General features: G+C 41.9%; 1 protein-coding gene across 6 annotated transcripts in view; it reads right to left on the bottom strand.

Moving 5' to 3' along the window:
* The window catches only part of LOC101959556 (uncharacterized), a 104,259-nt gene that overhangs the window by 13,388 nt on the left and 68,279 nt on the right, over window positions 1-22,592 (bottom strand). The window contains exons 3-4 of one of the 6 annotated variants that reach the window (XM_078035311.1): window positions 885-1,011; window positions 652-712 (exon numbers count right to left, since the gene is read on the bottom strand). In XM_078035311.1, coding sequence (XP_077891437.1) covers window positions 652-712; window positions 885-1,011 — 188 coding nt within the window. Of the gene's footprint in view, window positions 1-651; window positions 713-884; window positions 1,012-12,176; window positions 12,449-22,592 lie in introns of those variants that run through there. The other 5 variants (XM_078035313.1, XM_078035315.1, XM_078035316.1 and 2 more) reach the window with 5 other exon arrangements.

Below are 22,592 nucleotides of genomic sequence, written 5' to 3' on the forward strand. Positions count from 1 at the left end.
GTTCGATCCTCAGCACCACATATAAAGATGTTGTGTACGCCGTAAACTGAAAAATAAATATTGAAATTCTGTCTCTCTCTCTCTCTCTAAAAAAAAAAAAAAAGAATTGGTATTTCATGACCAGAACATTATTAATTCTTGATTAATTTATGATGTTGTATTTATTTAAGGTCCTAGGTTAACGTTACTTCCAACATGAGGTAAAGTCTATGTTTTTCAAACTTCTTCAAATAGCCAGAAAACAAAGAGATTGAGAGAAAACAATGCTTTGCAACACAGCTTGCCTATGGTCATTATTCAAATAGTTATATTCATATATGAAATTTCATAATACTTTTTGCATGTCAAGCACTTTGAATAGACTTAATATCTTTTATATAAATATATATATATATAAATAAATTTATTTCACTTGACAAAAGACTTTAATGATTTAAATGTGGTGCTGAGAAGAGAACCCAGTGCCTCAAGCATGCACGGCAAGCTCTCTACCACTGAGCCAGAAACCCAGTCCCAGTGAAGTATACATTTCTGGTAAAAAATCTTATAAAAATAAATACATTTAAAGTTGTGCAAATTTCTTGCATTGGTTTTAAAAATTATATGACATCCCCAGATTTCCTCAAGGATTCCTCTTGTGAGTACAATTACCTTTGATCGCTCCCAAAATTTTTGATCTGATTTTCAATATTCTTCTCATCACATTTGATTCCTAAAATGCCAAACCAAAACATTATCAATTCCTAGGAGCTAAAAATGCTTTTCCAAATTCATAGTGCATTTTATGCTACAATAATTCACCAACTGATTGTCTTTTCATGTTCTACATAAATAAAGAAAAATAAACACAAAATCTCTAATTAAGTAAATACACAAATTATTACCTATAGATGCCAGGTTTCTGAGGACTTCCAGCATCACATCTCTGTAAAGGTTCTTCTGGGAAGCATCCAGCAAATCCCATTCCTCCTGCATGAAGTTCACAGCTACATCCTCGAAGGTCACTGACATCTAAAATATCCCACAAATGTGTAGTGGAAACCAGGAGAGATTTCACAACATGAGAAATCTATACTCAACATGCATAATGTTCACAAGATTCCCTGGCCTCTCGATTAATTCCACGATTTGGTCATTGAAATCTCCAGTGCATTTAATTCTTCACAGCCACTCCAACACTAGATTTGGGCCCCACACAAGGTAAATAGTAGAGTGTTGTACACCCTTCCTTTGGTAAGTTTACAGGCAGTAAGAGGGGCTCCGGGGTCACCCTGATCTTATTTGTTGATTGCATCTCTATCACCTTCTTACCAAAATCCTGTGCGGTAGAGAGCTAATATTATCACCCTCCTTATTACTTACCCTTAGAAAAGAAAGCTGACTGAGTAAAAAATTGCTGGGATCACAAAACTCAGCATTTGAGAGAACCTGCCAAACACAGTGGCTCACTGGGCCTACAAAGTTAATATAGACAACATGGTATATACTGATCTCCTGTTTCCTTCTGAAAGTCAATTGTTCCATCTTTAAATAAGTGCCTAGAATCAGCCCCAACCCACACCCTCAGAGTATGGAGTCACTAAAGAATTTCCCTCATAGACAATAGTTAGACAATCTTCCACACAGGTCATCACAATGTGTTCACTGAAGACTGAGCTCAACTTGGGTGATTACACTGAGGACAACTAGAAGTTTGCAGGTGTTTTACTCCAGAACAAATTTACCCAATTAGTAATCAAGCACAATGATTAATAAACATAACAATATAATAATTTCTGGTGGTTAATGTCAAAGCAGAATGGGGTGTGTGGAAAGATGGCTTGTGTCTCAGAAAGAACTCGATGACCCCAAGGTGTCACACTGTTCAAACAAAAGCCTTACAAAATTATATCGGTTTGAAAAATAGTTTTCTTAACAGCAGAAAATCCTTTCCTAAACCTCATGGCAACCATGAATGTCCAATGATTCTCAAACTCTTCTGAAAAGCAGATGACTCACTCAGATCATGTACAGTCATGAGACACATACCACCGTTGCTCAAGGACACATTGATCAAGATAGGGCACATGTGCAATGTTGGTCTGTCATGAAAGAGATTCCTCATTCCTGTAGCACAGCTGGTGCAAAAAAACCTCAGGCACAAGCACTTCCAGGGTGTGTTAAAGCAGCAGGTTTGCAGCCCAGAATCCTGAACTATCCCATGCTGACTGTTTGTGAAACAGGCCACTCCATGTGGGTCTCTAAGCAGGCTATAATTTCTGCACAGTGTGAAACAGCCCAAAGGACCACCTACCAGAACACGACCCTGCCACTCACAAAGAACCATGCATAGGACATAAGACACATAACATTTGAAGCAGGACAGTATCAACAGAGGTTAATAGGAGCCTGAGAGAAAGCCTTTAGTGGGCTGTCCTTCGTTGCATGGAACAAGTATGAGTGACAGCAGGTGTCTTGGAGACTGATCACAATGTGGTCCAGGCAAACTGAAATCTAAGTGGCAAAGGGTACTTCATCCCACTATTCTGCAGACAAATATCATTTATTATACATTTAACTGTGAAAGACTAAAACACATTTCAAAAATTTAAAAAAATATATATAATTACTACCGCCCTGCAAGAAAAAAGAAAGTCAAGGCTCCGACATCTCAAACAGGCTTCTATGAGACATTTAAGACCTGCCACCAATTTTCTACTGTTATTTTCAGACAACAAAAGTTGAGATAAAACTTCCTAATTATGTCTTTTTATATTTATTTTTTTACTTGCAGTTGAACACAATAGCTTTTTCCTATTTATTTATGTGATGCTGAGGATTGAACCCAGGACCTTGCACATCCTAGGCAAGTTCTTGACCACTGAGCCACAACCCCAACCCACCTTCTAATTATTTATCTGGCATATTTTACCATATTATCAAAATTAAATAGATAAAGAAAAGTATTAAATCGAAAAAAAAAACTATGAAAGACTCTCATGATCATGAATGCAAAATTCCTCAAACAATACTTTACTGAATCCAAACATAAATAAAAACAATTATAAACACAGTCAAGAGGAAATTATTACAGCTCTGTAAGACTGATGCCAAATTTAAAACTAGTTAACATTTTCCAGGGACCAGCATACTACTGTGGGAAGTCAAGCCCAGTGGCCCAGATCCACTCACATCAGCCTCTGCAGGGCCCAGGAACACAGCACACATGCAAGGCTGATTCAGAATTAAAAAACCAATTAACATTATCCATCACAACAAAAAGATAAATAATAAATATTGATTATATCAATAGTTAAAAAAATCAAGAATAATGAAAAAACACTCAAGCTCAAAAAAACACAATGTCTTCATAGAGAGACAGCATGATCCTCTATGCTACTAGAATCCACTGAAGAATCATGAAAAACAATGATGTGACATCAGTGTTGTCATATTAATAAATAGGACAATTATTCTACTATTGACAGCAAAAAACTGGGCATGGAGGCCATGCCTGTAGTCTTTGCCAATCAGGGGGCCAAGGCAGGATGATCCCAGGTTTGAGTCCAGCCTGGGCAATTTAGCAAGACTCTGTTTCTAAACAAAAAATTAAAAGTTTTGGGAATGCAGCTCAATGGTAGAGCACCCCTGAGTCCAACAGCCAGCAACAAAATCAAAAGAAAAACAAACACACACCAGTTATACAGAACCAATAAAAGAGAAATACTTATATATAAATCTAACAAAAATCTTTATGACAAAAACTGCTAACTTCTAATAAAAAATATCAGAGACATGGAAAATATTTGGAGATACTTTTATGTTCACAGATAGGAAGCCTCAGTTACCATCAATTCTTACCAATTTTATTTATGGATTAAATATAATCCCAATAAAAAATATTTTAAGTCATGTTTTCAGTAACAAAAGATCCAGAACAACCAACACAGTAATGAACACTCAGTTCACAGGATAAACACTACCTGAGGTTAACAACTACTAAAAATCTACAATCATCAAGACACAGTCGTATTTGGCACAGGATAAAAATATGCCACTGATCTTTGACAAAGGAGCAAAAGAAAATCAATGGAAAATATACTCTCTTTGACAATGTTGCCAAAGCACTGGACATGAATTATCATGTAGAGAAAGAAAACATTCACATTTCACAAATGTCACAGCGCTCCCAGTGAAGCCTCAGTCTCAAAGTGGGACACACAGCTGGGGCTGCAGTTCTAGCAAAGCACCTGCCTGGCACATAGGAGGCCCAGGGTTCACTTGTTGGCACCAAACAATTGCCTATACATTGTAGTACCCAATGCAAAACTCCAAACTTCACTAAAATAACAAAGAAGTACTTACAGAGAAATCTGGGTTGGCATGACAGCTTCATATGCAACATCAAACACATGAACTGTGAGTGAAAAACTTGTAAATAGAACTTGATCAAAATGAAGTTTGCGTTTTGCAAAAGATATACTTGAGAGAATGAGAAAACATGCTGGAGAACTGGAAAAAATGTTGTCACAACACATAGTGACACTGGGTTGGTATTCAACATACATGAAGAATACTCAGTAAAAAAATAAGCAACCAACTTGGAAGTGGGAAAAAGATTTGGAAAGACACTCATCAATAAATACGCACAGTTAACACATGTGTGAGAAGATGTTCACCTGCATATAATTAGGAAATTTCAAAATGAACAATGAAGTGCCAACAGATACTCAACTGGAGTGGTGAAATGCCAAACACCAAAAGCTCCAAAAGACACTGCAAACATAAATCAGCAAGCACCCTTCCCTTGCTCATGTGAATGGAGAGAAGAACACTCTCTCTGGAAGACAGTCACGCTCTTACAAAATAAACATGGTGCACTCTACAATTAATTCACCACACTCCCAGGTGTCTATTCAAATGAGGTGAAAATTATGCACAGAAAACTTCTCAGCAGTGACTACAGCAGCCATATCCAGAACTACCCAAAACTAGAAGCAAGGAAGATGCACCTTTCAATGCTGAATGGACAAGCTGCAGTTTAACCACACCAAAGAACATCACCCAGAAAGTGAGCTCTGCAGCCTGGAAAGATACAGCACCCTTAAAGGCAGACTGCTAAGTGAGAGAAGCCAGTCTGAAAAGCCAAGTGCAGTAAGATTTCAATTCAAGAACATTCCAGAAGAGACAACATCATAGATGCACTGAAACTCTTCTGTATGACATTACTATGTAGAGTATGTGATACACAAAATCACACCACAAAGAGGAGGAACCCTAAGGTAAAGGATGGATTTCAGCTGATGATAAAGTATTACTTCATCCACAATCTTAATCAAATGTAGGACACTGATTCAGTAACTAACAAGCATCCAACATCAATGCAAAATATTGAGAACAGTGTAGAGAAGGGTGTTTGACACTATATGTAATGGCTCATTTGAATTGTCAACAGCATTGGATTAAGAGATACCTGTGATTAAGAGGCCTCTGGGTGTGTCCATGAGGGTGTGTCTACAAATGATTGGCATGTGGAAAGTGAACCAAACTAGAGAACCTCCTTAGGTATAGGCAGCACCATGCAATAGGAGGGTGTCTTAGGTGGAACAAAAGTTGGAAGAAGAAGGAAGCAGCAGCAGAGAAAGGCCTTTCTTCTCCAATGGCTGCTGCAGTGGCCTGAGGATATCAGACTCTGCCTTCTTCACTCTCCCAAAGTGGACTCTGCCTGTGATTCTCCAGGGAGTTTCCAGAACCTTTGGTCTGGACTAGGGCAGAACCACTGATCCCTCTTGTTCTGAGGCTTCAGCCTCTTGGACTCTGCAGCTACTACTTCTCAAGCTCTCCAGCTGCAAATGGTCACTGTGGACATCCAGCTTCAGGTCAAGTAGGCAAAACTATAAGTCAACTTTTTTAATCACACTTCGTGTTGATGCTGTTCCTCTAGAAATCATTGACTAACAAACTATAAGTCTAAAATTGCTCTGAAAAACAAAATTGATTTAATAAGGAAGTGAATGAACTACCATGCCATAAACTTTAACAAATATAAGCATAAGAAACAATATTACATAATGAATACCTTTCCCAAATAATAATGCAAAAAATAAAGCAAAGAAGAAAAGTCATATTTACAAATTTCAAAACTATAGACAAGAGCAAGGAAACTGATTTTCAATACTATTTCCATCTGGAAAGAAACTGGATGATAAATCTTTTTTAAAAAATATATATTTATGCTTTAGTTCTAGGTGGGCACAATTCCTTTATTTAATATTTATGTGGTGCTGAGGATCGAACTCAAGGCCTCACGCATGCTAGGTGAGCACTTTTTCTCTGAGCCACAATCCCAACCCCTGGATGATAAATCTTTAAAAGGTATTCCAAATTCTGGTTTTGTGGTGTGCACCTGTAATTTCACCACTAGGGAGGTCCAGGCATGGACCTGGCAAGTTGGAAGCTCTCTCCACAATTTAGCAACACATCCAGAAATTTTGTGAAATTTGGTTTTCAACAATAAATGGGAGGACTGGGATTGTAGCTGAGTTGCAGAGCTACAGTATAAGGCACTGGGTATGATCCTTAGCACCACAGATAAATTAACAAAAATAAGGTATTCTGCCCCTCTACAACTATACAAAATAAAAATAAAAACAAATAGGTACATAATAAATAGGAAGTGCTGAGGACGTGCTCAGTGGTCAAGTGCCTCTAGGTTTATTCCCCAGTAAAACACCTGCCAACCTCCAAAATGCTTCTCACACATTGAAATTCATTTTTTTGAGGACAACATAAGCTGAGCAAGTCCCTGGCTTCAATCCCAGCACTCTGTACATCAGCAAATAAGTAAACCCCAGTCTACAATATTAATTTTCTTGGGGTGGAGAGTAGCTCAGTAGTAAGAACTTGATAGCCCTCGGTTCAATCATCAAGAGTCCATGTACACAAACACACACACAAACCAACACACACAAAAACAAAAACCTGAAAATATATGTAATGAGTGATAAAAAAGATTATAATACAAAAGATACACAATGAGAGGCAACAAAAATCAATGAAAAGACAACACACTTTCTTACAAAGGAGACTGAACTTGCCCATGATCTACACTCTTTGAAAAAACAAAGAGCATTTCAGTAAATTATGTGAAATTCAGGGCATGGATTATTGTGTTTTTTGGGATGAACTAGAAAAACTGCATCTAAAATGAAAATAGTACACTGTATCTATGACCAGTGAAAATATTGTACAGGACAGAGAGAGTAGAGAGAGCATTTGTTACTCCCAAGTTTCATAAGCTAAAATGCCGGCTCCCAAATGGGTAGCCCTAGGAGGAGGTAATTAGGAGGGAACAGCAATCAGTTGACATGGTGGGAGTGCTTGTGAGAGGATCAGCACCCTCACTGAGATATATATATATATATATATCTCCTTTTCAGAAAACAGGTGTCATTTATTATTTCACTGATAAAGTATTCAGTGATTTTTTAAATGATCACAGTTGGGGATTTTAGGTATTGCCAAAATTGTCCTTAAAACTTCCAATGAAGATGGGTGTGATGGTGCACATCTGTAACTTCAACGGTTCAGGGGTCAGAGGCCCAAGGTGATGTAGCAAGACCCTGACTCAAAAAAAAAAAAAGAATCTAAAATGGGCCAGGGTTGTGGCTCAGTGGCTAAGCACCTCTGGGTTCCATTCCTGATACCAAAAACCACACAGCTAACATGAACCTGCCAAATCCAGACAACAACAGTAACAACAAACTGTCATCCCTGTCAAATTCTTCAGCTCGTCAATGACTGTAACTAATTTACATAAAATCAAATTCATAAATTTATCCACTACAATTTTTGTAGAAATGGATTCATTTCCTGCAGCAATAATGGTAGACAGAGTTTCTCTGTCTACCATTATTGCTCTCTGGCGTTCTGGAATCTAGGACATGGATTTCAATTGGAAATCATGGAAAAGACAAGAGCAAATCTCACCAATTTTCTATGCATATTCAGGGGTAGCAAAAGATAAATTAGATGTGTTTTTTTGTTGTTGTTGTTGTTTGTTTTTCTGTTCTGTTCTTTTTCTTTGGTTTGGGATCAGAGATTAAACCCAGAGGAATTTTACTGATAAGTCACATCCACAGACATAAGGCCTGGCTAAGTGGCTAAGGCTGTCCTCAAGTTTGCAATCCTACTGCCTCAGCTTCTGGAAAAGCAAGGATCACAGGTTTGCACCACTGTACCTGACTGTAATTGTTTTCACAATAGAAATGTAACTAGACTTTTTAAAATCCACTTCTTTCTTGCCTATTTAATCATAGTCCATCCAACTTGGCTCTGAAAAAATAGACCTGGGCCTCAAAATGTGAGCAGATCATTTCAAAGTGATACACAGAAAGCTTTGGTGCTGAGGGAGCACACGTGTGTTAGGCACAAGGGGCAGGGAAGGTCCCTGACATCTGGGATGTGACCTCTTTTGGTCTTGCTTCCTGAAAGCATCTAGGAACACCCTCCCAGGGACCTAGACCATGACTCCAGTCTACGAAGCTTTTCAGGTTTGCACAGCTCTGCACTGGGGTGGGTGGTGCTTATGCTCTGGGAGAGGTTTCGCTCCTTCACACTGTGAGACTAAAAAGGCAAGAATCACTGGTGACCTGGCCCCTCAGCACCAGCATCCACAGGATGACTGGCCACCTCTCTCCAAGAAATGGGAACAGAGCATGGAAAAAACAAGTTTCCAAGGAAGTAGCTGTCTAGATGAGGCCTGTTCCAGGAGATTCCTCAGCCCAGAGCCCCCAGCAGCTTCCCTGAGAGGCTGCACCCCACACCTCAGGGTGTCCTCTAGGAAGAGCTGACCCAGGGCCTGAAGTTCTGTTCACCCTGCAGGGACCAGGGCAGCTGTGGGCACCTTGTGGCAGCTGAGGAGAGGACAGTGGGTGAGGACATGGGACCCTGTGAGGCGTTTAAAGGGAACCCCTGCCCAAGAAATCTGACATGGTGTCTACGCCTAAGGAAGATAAAAGGAGAAGCACAAGATTTTTACAGCTGTGAACTCAAGTTCTCTATACAGTTGCATCTACATCAAAGAACCTTCAGAGTACTTGACTTGGCTAACCAGACCACCATGAGGGTGGAAAGGCAGGATTCTGTATGGAGAGCAAAAATTATCTTGGGCTATCTTAAGCCCTTTAATAGCCAATTATCTTAATTTCTGTATCAGACCACAATTCTCAAAACTATTAAATTTCTCAGAATATATCACTACCTTTACCAGACATCTAGTCCCCACCATCTACCAAAGAAAGAATGTAATAACAACAATCAGAAGAATTTTTTTTCTTCCTTCCTTTCTTTATGTAGCCCACCAATCTGATGATCCTACCAATGCAATTGGTTAATGTAGTGATACAAAGTTTCTTTTATAAAAGTTAATGTAGGCCAGGCACTGTGCCACACGACTGTAATCCCAGTAGCTTTAGAAGTTAAGGTAGGAGGATTGCTAAATTCAAAGTCAGCCTCAGCAATTTAGTGAGACCATAAGGAACTTGATGAGATCATGTCTCAAAATACACTCTAAAAAGGACTGATTGTGGCTCAGTGATTAAGTGCCCCTGGGTTTAATCCTTGTCTTTCAGGGTGGGACACATACATCATTTAGGGTCACTTGAATCCATGTTTCTGAATATGGTAATTAATATATAAATCAAAATGAGCTATTTTCCATAGCTGGGATGCCAATGCCTTTAATGTCAACAGCTTGAGAAACTGAAGCAGGAGGGGCAGGACTTACAGGCCAGGCTGGGCAACACAGCCAGGCTCCATCTGAAAATCAAATTTAAAAAGTTGGAGATGGAGAACAAGAGAAAAAAATGAAACACTATTATCCTATGTGCATATATGACTACAGGATTGGTGTGAATCCACATCAAGTACAACCAGAAAAGGAACAGTTACACTCTATTCATGTGTGCTGTGTCAAAATGCACTATAATGTCATGTATAACTAATAAAAATATAACATAACCCAAGAATATCCCTAGGTTCTATGTACAAGTGCCGTTTTCCATTTAAAGTAATTATTTTGACCAAACACAGGGAACTTTTAAGTGATTATTCTTTCCCCTCAAATATAATATTCACAAATAGAAAACAAATGCTTTCAAAAGTGTTCTTCTTGCCAGGGACAGTGGCACAGGCCTTGTTAGAATGGCCTTAGGCCTGAGCCTAAGCAACTCCATTTTAAAAGACCTGCAGTTTCACCAGGCACATCCACAGATCCCTCCAGTAAGGCCTCAAACAAGTTCCTTCCCCTCACCCTGATAAAGAGAGTGAAGGCTATGCCAGGCTGTCCTTTCCTGATAAGAGGGAAAGGGAGAAGATCAGGGAGGAGATGATCCCAGGGTAAATGATGTCACTGAGAAATAGGGTGGTAGCTGATCAGGATTGAAAACATGATCAAAAGCCCCAAAATATAGTATAAATGATAGAGCAGATGAACAGGAATTCAGGCAGCAGAAACAAGGATGCACTTAACCTGGAGAGCCTGCTGAGGACCTGACATCTCATCACTTGGAATCTTTCCTGAGTCTCTGTGTGATCCTCACTGCTTCAAACTTGACTGCCTCCTCTGGACCTTGGGGAGAGCTGCAACTCCTCTCTACAACCTCCTCCTCCACTGGTCCTCCACTCCACACCAGGAAAAGCCTGCCTTGGTTCCAGACCTGGTCACTGAGGTCTGAGTGAGTGTGCATCTGCTGGACTCAAAGCCTCAGACATAAGACCTTTGAACTTAGCATGCAGAGGGAATGTCTGTCATTAGCTTATCATGATTAAGTGTGTTTTCCAGTGCTTAGAATGAATCTACAATTGTTTGTTGTGAATTTATTATGTCTATGGCAATGCCTAGCATTAAGGATTGTTGTTTTCTTGATTAAGAACCTATACAGTTAAACTGTATTGAGTAATTTGAGTGAATACAGCATTGAAAGGGGCAGAACTCTGTGGACATTCTTTATTTCTCCCCTTGACTGCATAAGTCACAGTTTTGCCCCCTCCAGACAGCCCTGTAATCCCAGGAACTTTGGAGGCTGAAGCAGAAGTGAAGCCAGATTTACAGATAGGTAGTTAGGCAAATTGGGTCTAATATTGTGTAAGATAAATAAAACAGAGGCCATTATACAGAATGGAGTCCTGGAAACCAGAGCAGCAATTGAAATGTTAATGTTCCCAAGGCAGGAATCCATTCTAAGGAACTGTTAATCATAATCCAAAAGCCACCCCAGGCCTTTCCTGCCCAGATTACTCCTCCAGCCCACCAATCTCCCACCTTTTGGACCTTCCCACCTGCATTCTATCACTGCAACATAATGAGAAACAAAGTGTGAGAAAGCGGAAAGAAGACTTTAGCTATAAAAGAGGGAAGACCTCCCCCTTACAGGGATTCCACCTCTTGGATCCGCTTCTTGCTGCAGGGAGAAGTCTTTTCTGCTGTCCTTTAATAAACCTTCTACTTTCCCCTCCACACTTGCCTCAGCGTGCTTCTCTGGTGACATACTTCAGGATTCGGGGAAGCAAGGACTCGTCACTGGTAAACAGCGGTAACAGAAGGATCACAGGTTGGAGACCAGCTTCCACACCAAGTGGGTGCAGATCTCAGAATTCAGTAAAAGTGGAGGCTGGGGATGTGGCTGATAAAGCTCCCCGAGTTTGGGTCCCCAATTAAAAGAAAAGAACTATTCTGTCCAATATTTCACTAGATGAAAAGTGACAATTAGCAGACGGTGTCCATTTGGACCGAGTGGGAAGAACGGACGTCTGGCCGAGCTGTGAGGTGGAGGGAAGGTGGGTTTTAGAGGCAGGAGGCACCTGCAATTTGGGGGACCTACACCAGCCTCCGGAGGACCTCCCCTGGGAGGAGGAAGGTGCATTTGTGGCCCTGCTTCCTCCACGTAGGGAACAGTGGGTCGGGCCACAAGTAGGGAGCTAAGGGGACACCAGGGACCTGAGCAGCCCTTCCAAACCCAGGGAACCAGGGGACAGGGCCCAGGGCCATCCTCCAGCGGGGACTCTGCCACGCTCAGCAGCTCACCCCATGAGACCAAGAGACAGGGCCACGACTCCGCTGCGCTCCCCAGCTCACCCGGGCACCAGGCCCCAAGGCAGGTGGTGACGTGTACCTACAGCCCTGGTCGCAAACTCACCATTTTTGTCTTTTGTTGTGACCCAGCGTCCTCTCAAGGAACCTCCAGGCACCCGAGATGGGGGTGTGGGGAGTCACAGGCAGCAGAGTCACCTGAGTCCCTGGAGCAGAGAACTCTTGGCTTGAAGGATGAGAAGCCGAGTCGCTGCGGAAGAAAAGCCAGAGATTGCGGAAGCCCGCCCTTCCTCTTCCTCTGCGCACTGATTGGGCAGTTCCCCCAGCATCCGGGATGGAAGGCCTCCAGGCCCGCCTCTGCATCGTGACTGACAGCCAACGTCATCCAATCACTGGCTGTAATTGGGTAGAGTGACATATTCCTGGCTCCAGCCCTTTTCAGGCGGAGCTTCCTGGCTGTGCTGGGAACTAATCCAGGCGGAAGCCTTGGCTTAGCCTCTGGTACAGAGGTGACACCTGGCGCTGAGCTAGGATTCAGCCATGGAGTGCTTTCCCAGCATGAGGAGGCCCTGGGTTTAACCTCAACACAAAAACAAAGCACAGCTTCTCAGGGAGGCTGGGGCTGGAGGAGCCCAAGGTCAGTGAGACCCTCTCTTAAAATAAAATGAAAAGGGTGGGGTTGTAGCTCAGTGGTCCAGGTCAAGCCCCACTGGGTTTATTTTATATATATATGAAAAAACTATATATATATATATAAAATGAGACCTGAGGCAAATTCGAAAGACACTGTCTCCATATTTTTGAAACACTCTTTAAAGCTATCATATACATCACACATATATATGATATCTACTAATGAAAAAAATTTTAAATTATTATAGTAATTCTCATTCCCTCCTGGCCTCTGATCTTTGAGGAGGCAGCCTGAGCTATAACAGGAAACTTTTGGGGTTGGGGCTGTGGCTCAGGGTTCCATCCCCAGCAGAGAAATGGGTGGAATGTGGGGAGGCAGGCAACCCTCTAAAACAGCAATGTGCAGCGGAAATAAAATGGGCGCCTTGTGCTCAATGTAGATAGTCTACATTGTACTATTATCAATTCTTATGTACAGACCTGACTCTGCTGATCCCACAAGTCTGCTCAGCTGTTTGCCCTAAAATCAAAAAGAAAAGGTGTTGATTGAAAGCAGGAAAGGAACTTTGACCAGTGCAGCTACACCAGGGAGACAACGAAACCCTGTCCTTACCCTGTGTTTAGGTGCTAACAAGGGCTGTGAGATTTTCTAGAAAGGGAAATCATTGTCATGAATGTATAGGGGAAATTGTATGTAGGAGTCAGTATTTATTGTAAAAGAATAATATCGTATTATTATTGCAATAGGTGATATGCAAATAATGTCATAATATGTAGAATTGTATTAGGTTAGACTTCAGGCCTCTGTAGTCTCATAACATGTCTGTGAGCTCAAGCTCATTTGCCTCCTTGAAACATGTCATTCTATTGCACAGACTGACTTCATTATTTTTTCTCAGTATAAAGTCCCCCTCTTGTCTACTCCTTCCATGTCAGCGTTCAGATGCACCAACATTTTCCAGAAAAGCCACAAGCCCATCTGCATCGTGCCTAAGAAGCAATGTACCCCCAGAAGCTGACCCAGTGCTCTCAGCTTCCTGGGTTTCAACTGATAGTCAAACCAGAAAGAAATAATAACCCTGCTCAGCTCTGCCAGAAAGCTCGCTTATAAAACATAAAATTTTGCCACTTGGGGCCAATACAGCCTGTCATATTAACCTCAATAATGGAAAAAAAGGATTAGGGATGTAGCTCAGTGGTTAAGCACCCCAGGTTGGATCCCTAGTACCAATAGTAATAATAGTAATTAAAGGAGTTATTTTGTTAATACATTTGCAGAATTGAAAGCTTGACACCTAAGAACATGGAGCCTCTGTGAGGACATGGGCGACAAAGTCAATAAAGTCAAGGGTGTGGCTGGGTCTGAATAAGGTGACCCAGCCCAGAGGATGCTGAAGAACTCAGAGATGACAAGGGGGCCTGGAGACAAGGGACACAGCTGGCCCAATGTGCTGACTTTGTGTTCCACACAGCGTGGGTGACGGGAAGGAAGCAGGGCTCCTAGCGATGGCCAGCTGCCATCTCTTTCTTTATCCCAAGATCCACTGGGCTGGAGATGGCTTTGGCCATCAGGCAGAGGTGGAGTTGGCTTGGGTGGTGGCCTGAGGTCATCCATGAGCAGTCAGGGTCTGTGGTCTGAAGGCCCCATGCTGGGTGATTGGTTACAGCAGCCCAGGAAGACTAATACACTGACCACCAGTGCAATGACCACACTGACCAGTGCAATGATCTGAGTGTGTCTGGAGCTGCCATATTGGAGCTGAGGGTCCCTTAGCTCTGAGTGGTGAGTATGTGGAGATGTGGCAAGCCAGCCATGGGCTGGGTGTGAACTATGAGCCTGCTGGATTCTGCCCACTACCTCGTGAAACCAGGGCATAGAGTCAGGAATGAGGACACGGGTCTCCCAAGGGTCTCTGCAGAGGTCAAGGATCAAAGGCAGGTCCAGCTGGACCACTTGTTTCCAAAGTATGGCAGACCCCTCCCCCTTGGCAGGCTCAGGGGCCCTCTGGCTGGAAGAGCAGGGTCAGGAAGTGCCTGTTCCACAGAGTTGCTCCTGTGGAGGGACAAGGATCACAGAGAGATGACTGAGGACAACAGCAGGACTCAGCCAGGTGTCCTCAGGAGGTGAACAGCACCAGGGGCGGTGGCCCATGCGTGGGTGGGAATAAGCTGTTCTGTCCTCTCCAGAGCAGAGAGAAGGCAGCCTCCAATTAGATCCCCCCAGATCCATTCACTACAATGAGACCTTACAGTGTGACATCCAGAGAGCAGCTACTGCCTGAGGATCTGCACCTCAGACAGGAAAAGCCGCTAATCGGGATGGACCCCAGCCATGACTGATGTCTGTCTGCTCAGCCTGCTCTGCCCTGGCGTCCTCCAACCATAAGCGCAGCCCACCAGCTCCCAGCCCTTCCTGGCTGCTGGTCGACCTGAGTCCCTTCAGCTCTCACCTTCCTCCTTCACTATTCTCTTTTTGGAGAAACACAGCTTATTTTAAAAAGATTCTTAGAGATCAAAATTCCTCTTTCATCTCACTCCAGGGACAATGGCAGCTTCTAGGAACACAAACAACAGTGAGTGTGGCGCAGGGGAGGGTGTTAGACCAGGAGGCAAGGAAAGACCACTGGCTCCAATTAAAATCAAATTAAAGCAAGGTTATTATTTTGACCAGCCGGGCTGCCTCTCCCACCCAACAAAGACCCTGAGACCTGTCTGCACAGCAAGGCCCCCTGCTCCCCCACCCATCTCCCTTCCCTCCTGTCATCCTCTCCACCATCCTGACACCCACTGGTTCCATTCTGTACTCCAGAGGCTCAGCAGTCCTCAAAACCTGGCCCTTTTCTGGGTCTCTACTTGAGAAAGATGCCCCTGCACTGCAAGGGACTGAGTAGCTTCTCTCCCTGAATCTCTCTTACTGCCAATTGAATCCCCAGCAGCCTACAGGCCCTTAATGGGGACAGTTTCCTCTCCAACACGTCCTGAGACCTCTCTTTCACATCTCTGCAGTCACTCTCTGCTCTCTGGGCTGTGCTCCTCTGCAGAGGCTTCATCCAGTTTCCTGAGTTTACTATCCTCTCCTTGATGCAGGGGCCTGTTTTCAACACTTCGCCTTGAGCAGAGTGCCCCCTGCTGGTCGTCCTGCGTTATGACCGCTGGTTTACAAGCCTCCTCCGTGGTGTTCAATCTTCAATCCCCACGTGCTTTTGTGTCTGGTGCACTACTCCATGTCTGGGTCCATGCGTTTGCTTCTGTACATTGCTTCCAAGGAAAACGGGCCTTTGTGTTTGTGTGGCCTCTGTCTCATCCAGCAACGAGGCCCACGGAACAGGGTCAAGGACAGTGTGGCTATAGTCACGAATCAAGACCTCCAGACACCAAGCGGGAAGCAGGTCTGATTTTATTGCGCAGTTACCATGGGTATACACTCGGGCAGCAGCTAAGCACATTACACGCAGCCACCAATACAATTTCTGAAAAACTCTAGGAGACCAAAGTAGGCCCCCAATATTCCCTCTGGCCTACTGATGATTCCAAGGTTGCTCTATTGAGCTACTGCGGGCACAGAAGTGACTCTGAAGAGCCACAACCAATCAAGTAGCAGGCCATGGAGCAAGTGCAAGGACTGTAACAGGTGGCCTCACGCCCAGGGAGGGTCCTACAGGGTGAGCAACCTGCTGCTCACACACCTAGCTGGAGGGGAGTGGCCTGCCACTCAGGTGTCCTTCATGTATGCCACGTATGCAGTTCTCCATGCACTTGTCCCCACATCTCCCCCTCAGACTTGCCACAAGGACTTTTGCTAGCATCCCTTATTTTTGTTTGGTGGCCTTCAAATGCTTGCATAAGCATCTCACAACACAAGAAAAAAATTATTACTGTCACACAGCCTGCAGAGGGAATGTCTGCCACTAGCCTGTCCTGATTAAGTGTGTTTTGCAGCTCTTAGAATGAATCTAGAACTGTTTGCTGTGGATTGATTATGTCTATTGCAGTGCCCAGCATTAAGGATTGTGTTTTCTTGATTAAGAACCTATAGAGTGAAACTGTATGGAGGAACTTGAGTGAATAAAGCTTTGGAAGGGGCCAAAGCGTTGGACATTCTTCTCCCCTTGACTGCATACATCACAATTTTGCCCACCTAACAACATAAAGATTTTTTTGAATCTATATTCTATGGGTCAATGTTTGAAGAGTAAGAGGAAAAAGAAAACATTTTTTCGTGGTGCGACTTAATACAGGGCATTTTCTACTGGTAAAGAGGCAAATTATGTTTTTCTGCTGTTATTTCAAATGTGCTCAATTTGTACTGAGCCTCTTCCCTGCATTCTTGTCCCACTGGGGTTGGAATAGCTTTAACTGGACTGCAGGATAGAAGACCAGCTGCTGCTCCCTAAAATGTCTTAACTAGCCCCACCCAGCTGTGCTTTTGACGCTTAAGCAACCTGGTCTAGGGGCCAAAGGCAGACTGCCTTAGGGTCGGACATTAATGCTGGCCTCTGCCTTTAAATCACTGTTTTAAAGTGCCCATGCTCTGGAAAGGGAAAATGTAAAAGATGGGAGAACACCAGGGGCGGGGAAGACACAGGGAAACAGCCCATTAAGGAGGAGAGAGCTAACCCCTGACTTTGGGACCCAGGCAGCTGCAGCAGCCACAGCCAGTTCTGGGCTGTTCCATCACCATGGTAACCAGGGGACCCCCTAGGGGGCGGAGCCTGGCTTCCTCATCAGGCCTTTCCCATTTTCCAGGGCTTCCAATTGGTCCTTCCTCTGTCACCCAGGCAGGGCTTCTGGTCCCGCCTCCCAGCCAGTAACCTGTGCTTCCTGCTTCATTCAGGTTGGTCACTGGAGCTTCAGGGAGCCTGCATTTTTAAGAATGTGCACCTGAAATACAAGAGATCTATTTCAGGCAAAATCTGACTCCACAGGCTTCCCCGTTGCAGCCCTAAGCCTGACTCGCTCTGAAGCTAAATAACTGTGTGTGTGTGTGTGTGTGTGTGTGTGTGTGTCTCAACAGCTTCCTTTAGAGTGCTTCTCTTTGCTCTTTATGGTAATATTACTAAATAATGTTCCATTGACGAGAGGTCACAAACATAGTCTTCTTACAATTTTGGAGATCATGGGAATGCGTTTTGCACCCCTCAGACATCAAAGCCAGCATCTGAGATCCTTCCTCACAATGATTCTGTGATGACCAAGAAACCCTTCTTCTCTTTCCTGACTACGTAATTACAATAAACAAACAAATGTATACACAAGAATTTTTTTAACCACATCACATGACATCACAAATAGAACGAGTGCACTACTAGTCCAAAGTAAAATGAATGGGCCCAAATACTTTCAAGAGCCACACGATTTAATGAGGCTCACTTTAAAATTCCGTGATTATATAACAGTAAGTTATATTTTTATTACGAATGCATATTTTTCCAGTTATTTGGATGATCTAGAGTCCTTAATTCATAAAATAATTGACATATATGTCTGATTTTTAATTAACATGTATCTATTTGCTTTTAATCGTTTTTCAACAGAAAACACTTCAGTTATATTTCTTATACATGCATTTATCTCATGCTCTGCATTTTATAGTAGATATTTAAGATGACTGTATTTTATTATAAAATATCTATTTCAAGAGATATACAACCATCAAGCAATCTCTAATTATCAAATTACTGTACCAATTTTTATAAGATGATGAATAGATATGATTCTGTCAACAGAAATGTCCAACAGCTTTAACTATATTTTCACTGAGACACTTCCTATCAAGGTACAATAAGTAATTTGTTTAGACTCTAAGATTTATAAAAATTGTCCCAAATAAAACAAAAAGAAAGATTTCTATAGAAGAAAACGAAGATGTTTCTGCAGAGAGGAAACACACGTTTGCTAGTATGATTATCTAGCCCTAAGTGAGAGAAATAAAAGGATGTCTACTAGGAGGTCCTAAGAAGAAAGAAATCATCTTCAGGTAAATGAAAAGGTCTTTATATTCTAAATTTTCATGATGAAAATGTTAATATAATTATCTAGACAGACGACATCGAAAGGTCAAAACAATTGAGAAACACATTTATGTATACCTGGACTGACTATATATATTTGAACAATCAATTCTAGGATATTTTAGCCTATTTCCCTCATTTTATTATGCTGATGTAAGCTTTTTCTCCACATTCTGACATGACAGAACTTATTAAAATATTAAGCTTATACCTACAATTTGTACTGTTTGATCAAGAACCAATTTATAATGAATCAAATTTATACAACCTTGATCAAACAATAAGTGTTTTAAAATGCTGACTTATATTCCAATTTTGACACTTCTAATTGGAGAGTAAATTTGACTGATTCAAAGATATCAGTAATTGCAATGATTGGTGATGATTCTTGCAGGGCACACAAGGGCATATACCTATGGTCTCAGCTGTAGGAGGCTGAGGCAGTGTGACTACAAGTTCAAGGCCAGCCTCACTCTCTTAAAAAATAACAATTAACAGGGTTAGGGTAAAGCTCAGTGGTGGAGCCCTCCTGAGTAATGTCTGAAATAACAAAGGGAGAAAAGGAAGAAAGAAGAGATATTTCACTAATCTGTACACAAGGCAGGAGTGGAGAGGCCTCAATTAACACACACAATGTGTCTGAAACTTCTGAATGACACAAGACTAAATTGAGAAGTCAGAAAATAACAAGTGATTTTTGAGAAGGAATAGTGGGCAGCAACATTGTGAGAAAAATCAAAGGAATCAATAGTTGCATGACACAGTGAGGATGAAAGCACTGCACTAGGGAGGGTATGTAGAGAAAAGGGTGACTTGATCCTGTACATGTGTGTGCACGTGGGTGTGAGTGTGCATGTGTGGGTGGCACAACTCACCCCTCCCAGGTGTTTTTTAATGTGACTTGCTGCTCTGGAAAACCCTCACCTGAGCACCAGGGCATTTCTGATAGCCTCTGTGACCCTGCTAGAGTGCTTTTCTGGTGCCTGGTGCATGAAAGGGAATAGTAACTAAAGTTCATTATATCATGAGCTCTTCATAGAAATGAATAACTGGTTTCCTTAAATATTGAAATAGTTCTTCCACCCCTGTTTTCAACATAAATTATCTAATATACATTTTTCCAAGTCAATTCCAGTTTAGTTCAACTGAACTAATAATAATTTGGAAAGTGTGAGTTAATGTTCTTATGATGATCAGCATCATTTTAGATTCTTAGAGCTTGAAGGACGTTAACATACAGAAACACATGAAGAAGTAATTCTTCCATCTGAATGGGTGACACCTGGAAACTCAACACAAACAAGGCACACTTCAATTTACATCAGGGATTCAGGAAACACCCAGGAGCTGAGCATGGTAGCATATGTCTGTGATCCCAGTGGCCATAGCAGGAGGATCACAAGCTTCAACCCAGACTCAGCAAGAAATGGAGGCCCTTAAGAAGAACTTAGCAAGATCCTCTATGAAACAAACAAACAAACAAAAAAACACAAAAATTGAAAAGGACTAGGGATGGGGCTCAGTCCTTAAAGACTCCAGATATAATGATGGTAATGTTCCTTTTCTCTTCTCCATTCTCTGACCCTGGTAATTATTTCTCTAAAACCTCTCTCAATTTTTATTTTATCACAACATCTGTAAAAGTCATACAATATTTGAGGACACAGAAAATATCAGAATTCCATATAGAAAAAGTTTTCATATTATGAGACCCGAGTTTTAAATTTGATAAAGCCTTTACTGCAAAAAATGGACACTGTAAGAGAAAATGTACTTAATGAAAGGAGACACATAAAAACTCTAAAAAATGTATTAAAATGCTGTGACCAAAAGTTAATGCAACTAACATTTTTGCACACACAAAAATGCACAGTATATATAAGATTATGTCATAATATGTGAGATTTGACTACAGATGCAAAGAACTTAAGATACAGAAAAGTTGAATTTAACAATAACAGAGATTTAACCTTGCTTTCACATCTTCACCTTGATGCCATCCTTACATCCACTCTAGGGTGCATTTTTATCACCTGTGAATAGCCAGAATGAAGGCACATACACTTTTTACACTCCCACAGTTGTTTTCTCAAAAGAGCGTGGTTGCTGAAGGCAGTGAAGACTATATCAGGCTGAGGCAGCAGGATCACAAGTTCAAAGCCAGCCTCAGCCACTTAGGACCTAAGCAACCAAGTGAGACCATGTCTCAACATTGGAAAAAAAATAATAAAAAAAGACTGGGATGTGTCTCAGTGGTTAGGCACCTCTGGGTTGAAATAATAATAATAATAATAATAATAATAATAATAATAATAAATACAAAATATTCCCTCAAATCTGAACAAGTCTAACTAGATCTGAAACAAGGAATGTCTTATCACTTTTCTACATACAAGGCTTTTTTTCAGTTTGAGATCTTTCCTGCTGTTTAAAGAGGCCTTGACAGTTGAAAGGGTACCATATCATGTCAAGAGCAGAAGAGGGGACATTCAAGATGGTGGGCCAGAGACAGGCAGCATCCTGTGTTGTTCCATGGCCTAGGTCTCACCTCATCAGAATACAGAACTCAGAGAGCGTGAAATCCACTCTAGAGTGGATTTTCACAGAAATCACCACGCTGTAAGCCCAGTGCAGAATTCAGAGCCTCAGAGTTCGAGTAAGACTCTAGACTCCAGGCCCAAAGCCCGCAGCTCTAGCCACAAACAGCTCTTGAGTGACTCAGCAGAAACACCTCTCAGCCCCTCTGCAGAACTCCAGGCTGCACTCGGTTCTCACACAGGCCACGCAGCTGCTACCTACCCACAGCACGAGGCCATCACCCACCTCTGCCCACATCACTGGTCACCCCAGCGCTGGAAGAAGACCGGCTCCATCTTGGATCACCTTTTTCCCCATATTTGGTGAGCATGGCTGGGAGATGGGAACTCCCTCTGAGCCACATATCATTATGGCAGACCCCCAGTTCATTGTCCACCACCAGAGACTCTAAACCTTTTTACAAAACTAGGATTATATTTTAAATAATAATTGAATCCAACATCTCTGGACATTGAGACTAATCTATAAATGTCTTCATAACAACAAATTGTTCATACATGATGTATTCTTGATTTTGGGATCTGTTAACATCATCCTTCCCCACAAAGGAGGGATCTTGCAAACCTACAAGAGCACTACAAATCTATAGGGTAAAAACAATAACACCCCAGAACCACAGAGCTGGAAAGGAAGACACACAAGCAACATGAAAAGTCAAGGGAAGAAAGTGCCCAAACAAATCAAGACAACACATCATTAAAATCATTGGAAGCTACAGCAGAAAAATGGACCCAGAAAGATTTCAGAATATACATGGTTAAAAGGTCCTGTGAACTCCAAGAAGATATAAGAGAGCAAAAACTAGCAGTAAAAGATCACTTCAATAATGAGCTACATAAACAAACCCAAGAAGCAAAAGGTCACCTCAACAGAAAGATAGAGGTTCTAAAAAAAAACAAAGAAACAAACAAACAAACAGAAATTCTTGAAATGAATGAAATAATAAACCAAACTCAAAGCTCAAATGAAAGCATCATGAACAGAGTAGACTACTGGGAAGAAAGCACATCAGACAATGAAGATAAAATGTATTATCTTGAAAGGAACATAGACCATAGAGTGAAAATGGTAAGGAACCAGGAGCAGAACATTCAAGAAATATGGGATAGCATAAAAAGGCCAAATTTAGGAGTTATTGGGATAAAGGGAAGCATAGAGGACCAAACCAAAGGAATCAAGAAGCGATTCAATGAAATAATATCAGAAAACTTTCAAAACACGAAGAATGAATTGGAAATCCAAATTGAAGAGGCTACAGGATGCCGAATGTACAAAATCAA

The sequence above is a fragment of the Ictidomys tridecemlineatus genome, chromosome Y, assembly GCF_052094955.1.
Source record: "Ictidomys tridecemlineatus isolate mIctTri1 chromosome Y, mIctTri1.hap1, whole genome shotgun sequence".
Taxonomy (NCBI): Eukaryota; Metazoa; Chordata; class Mammalia; order Rodentia; family Sciuridae; genus Ictidomys; species Ictidomys tridecemlineatus.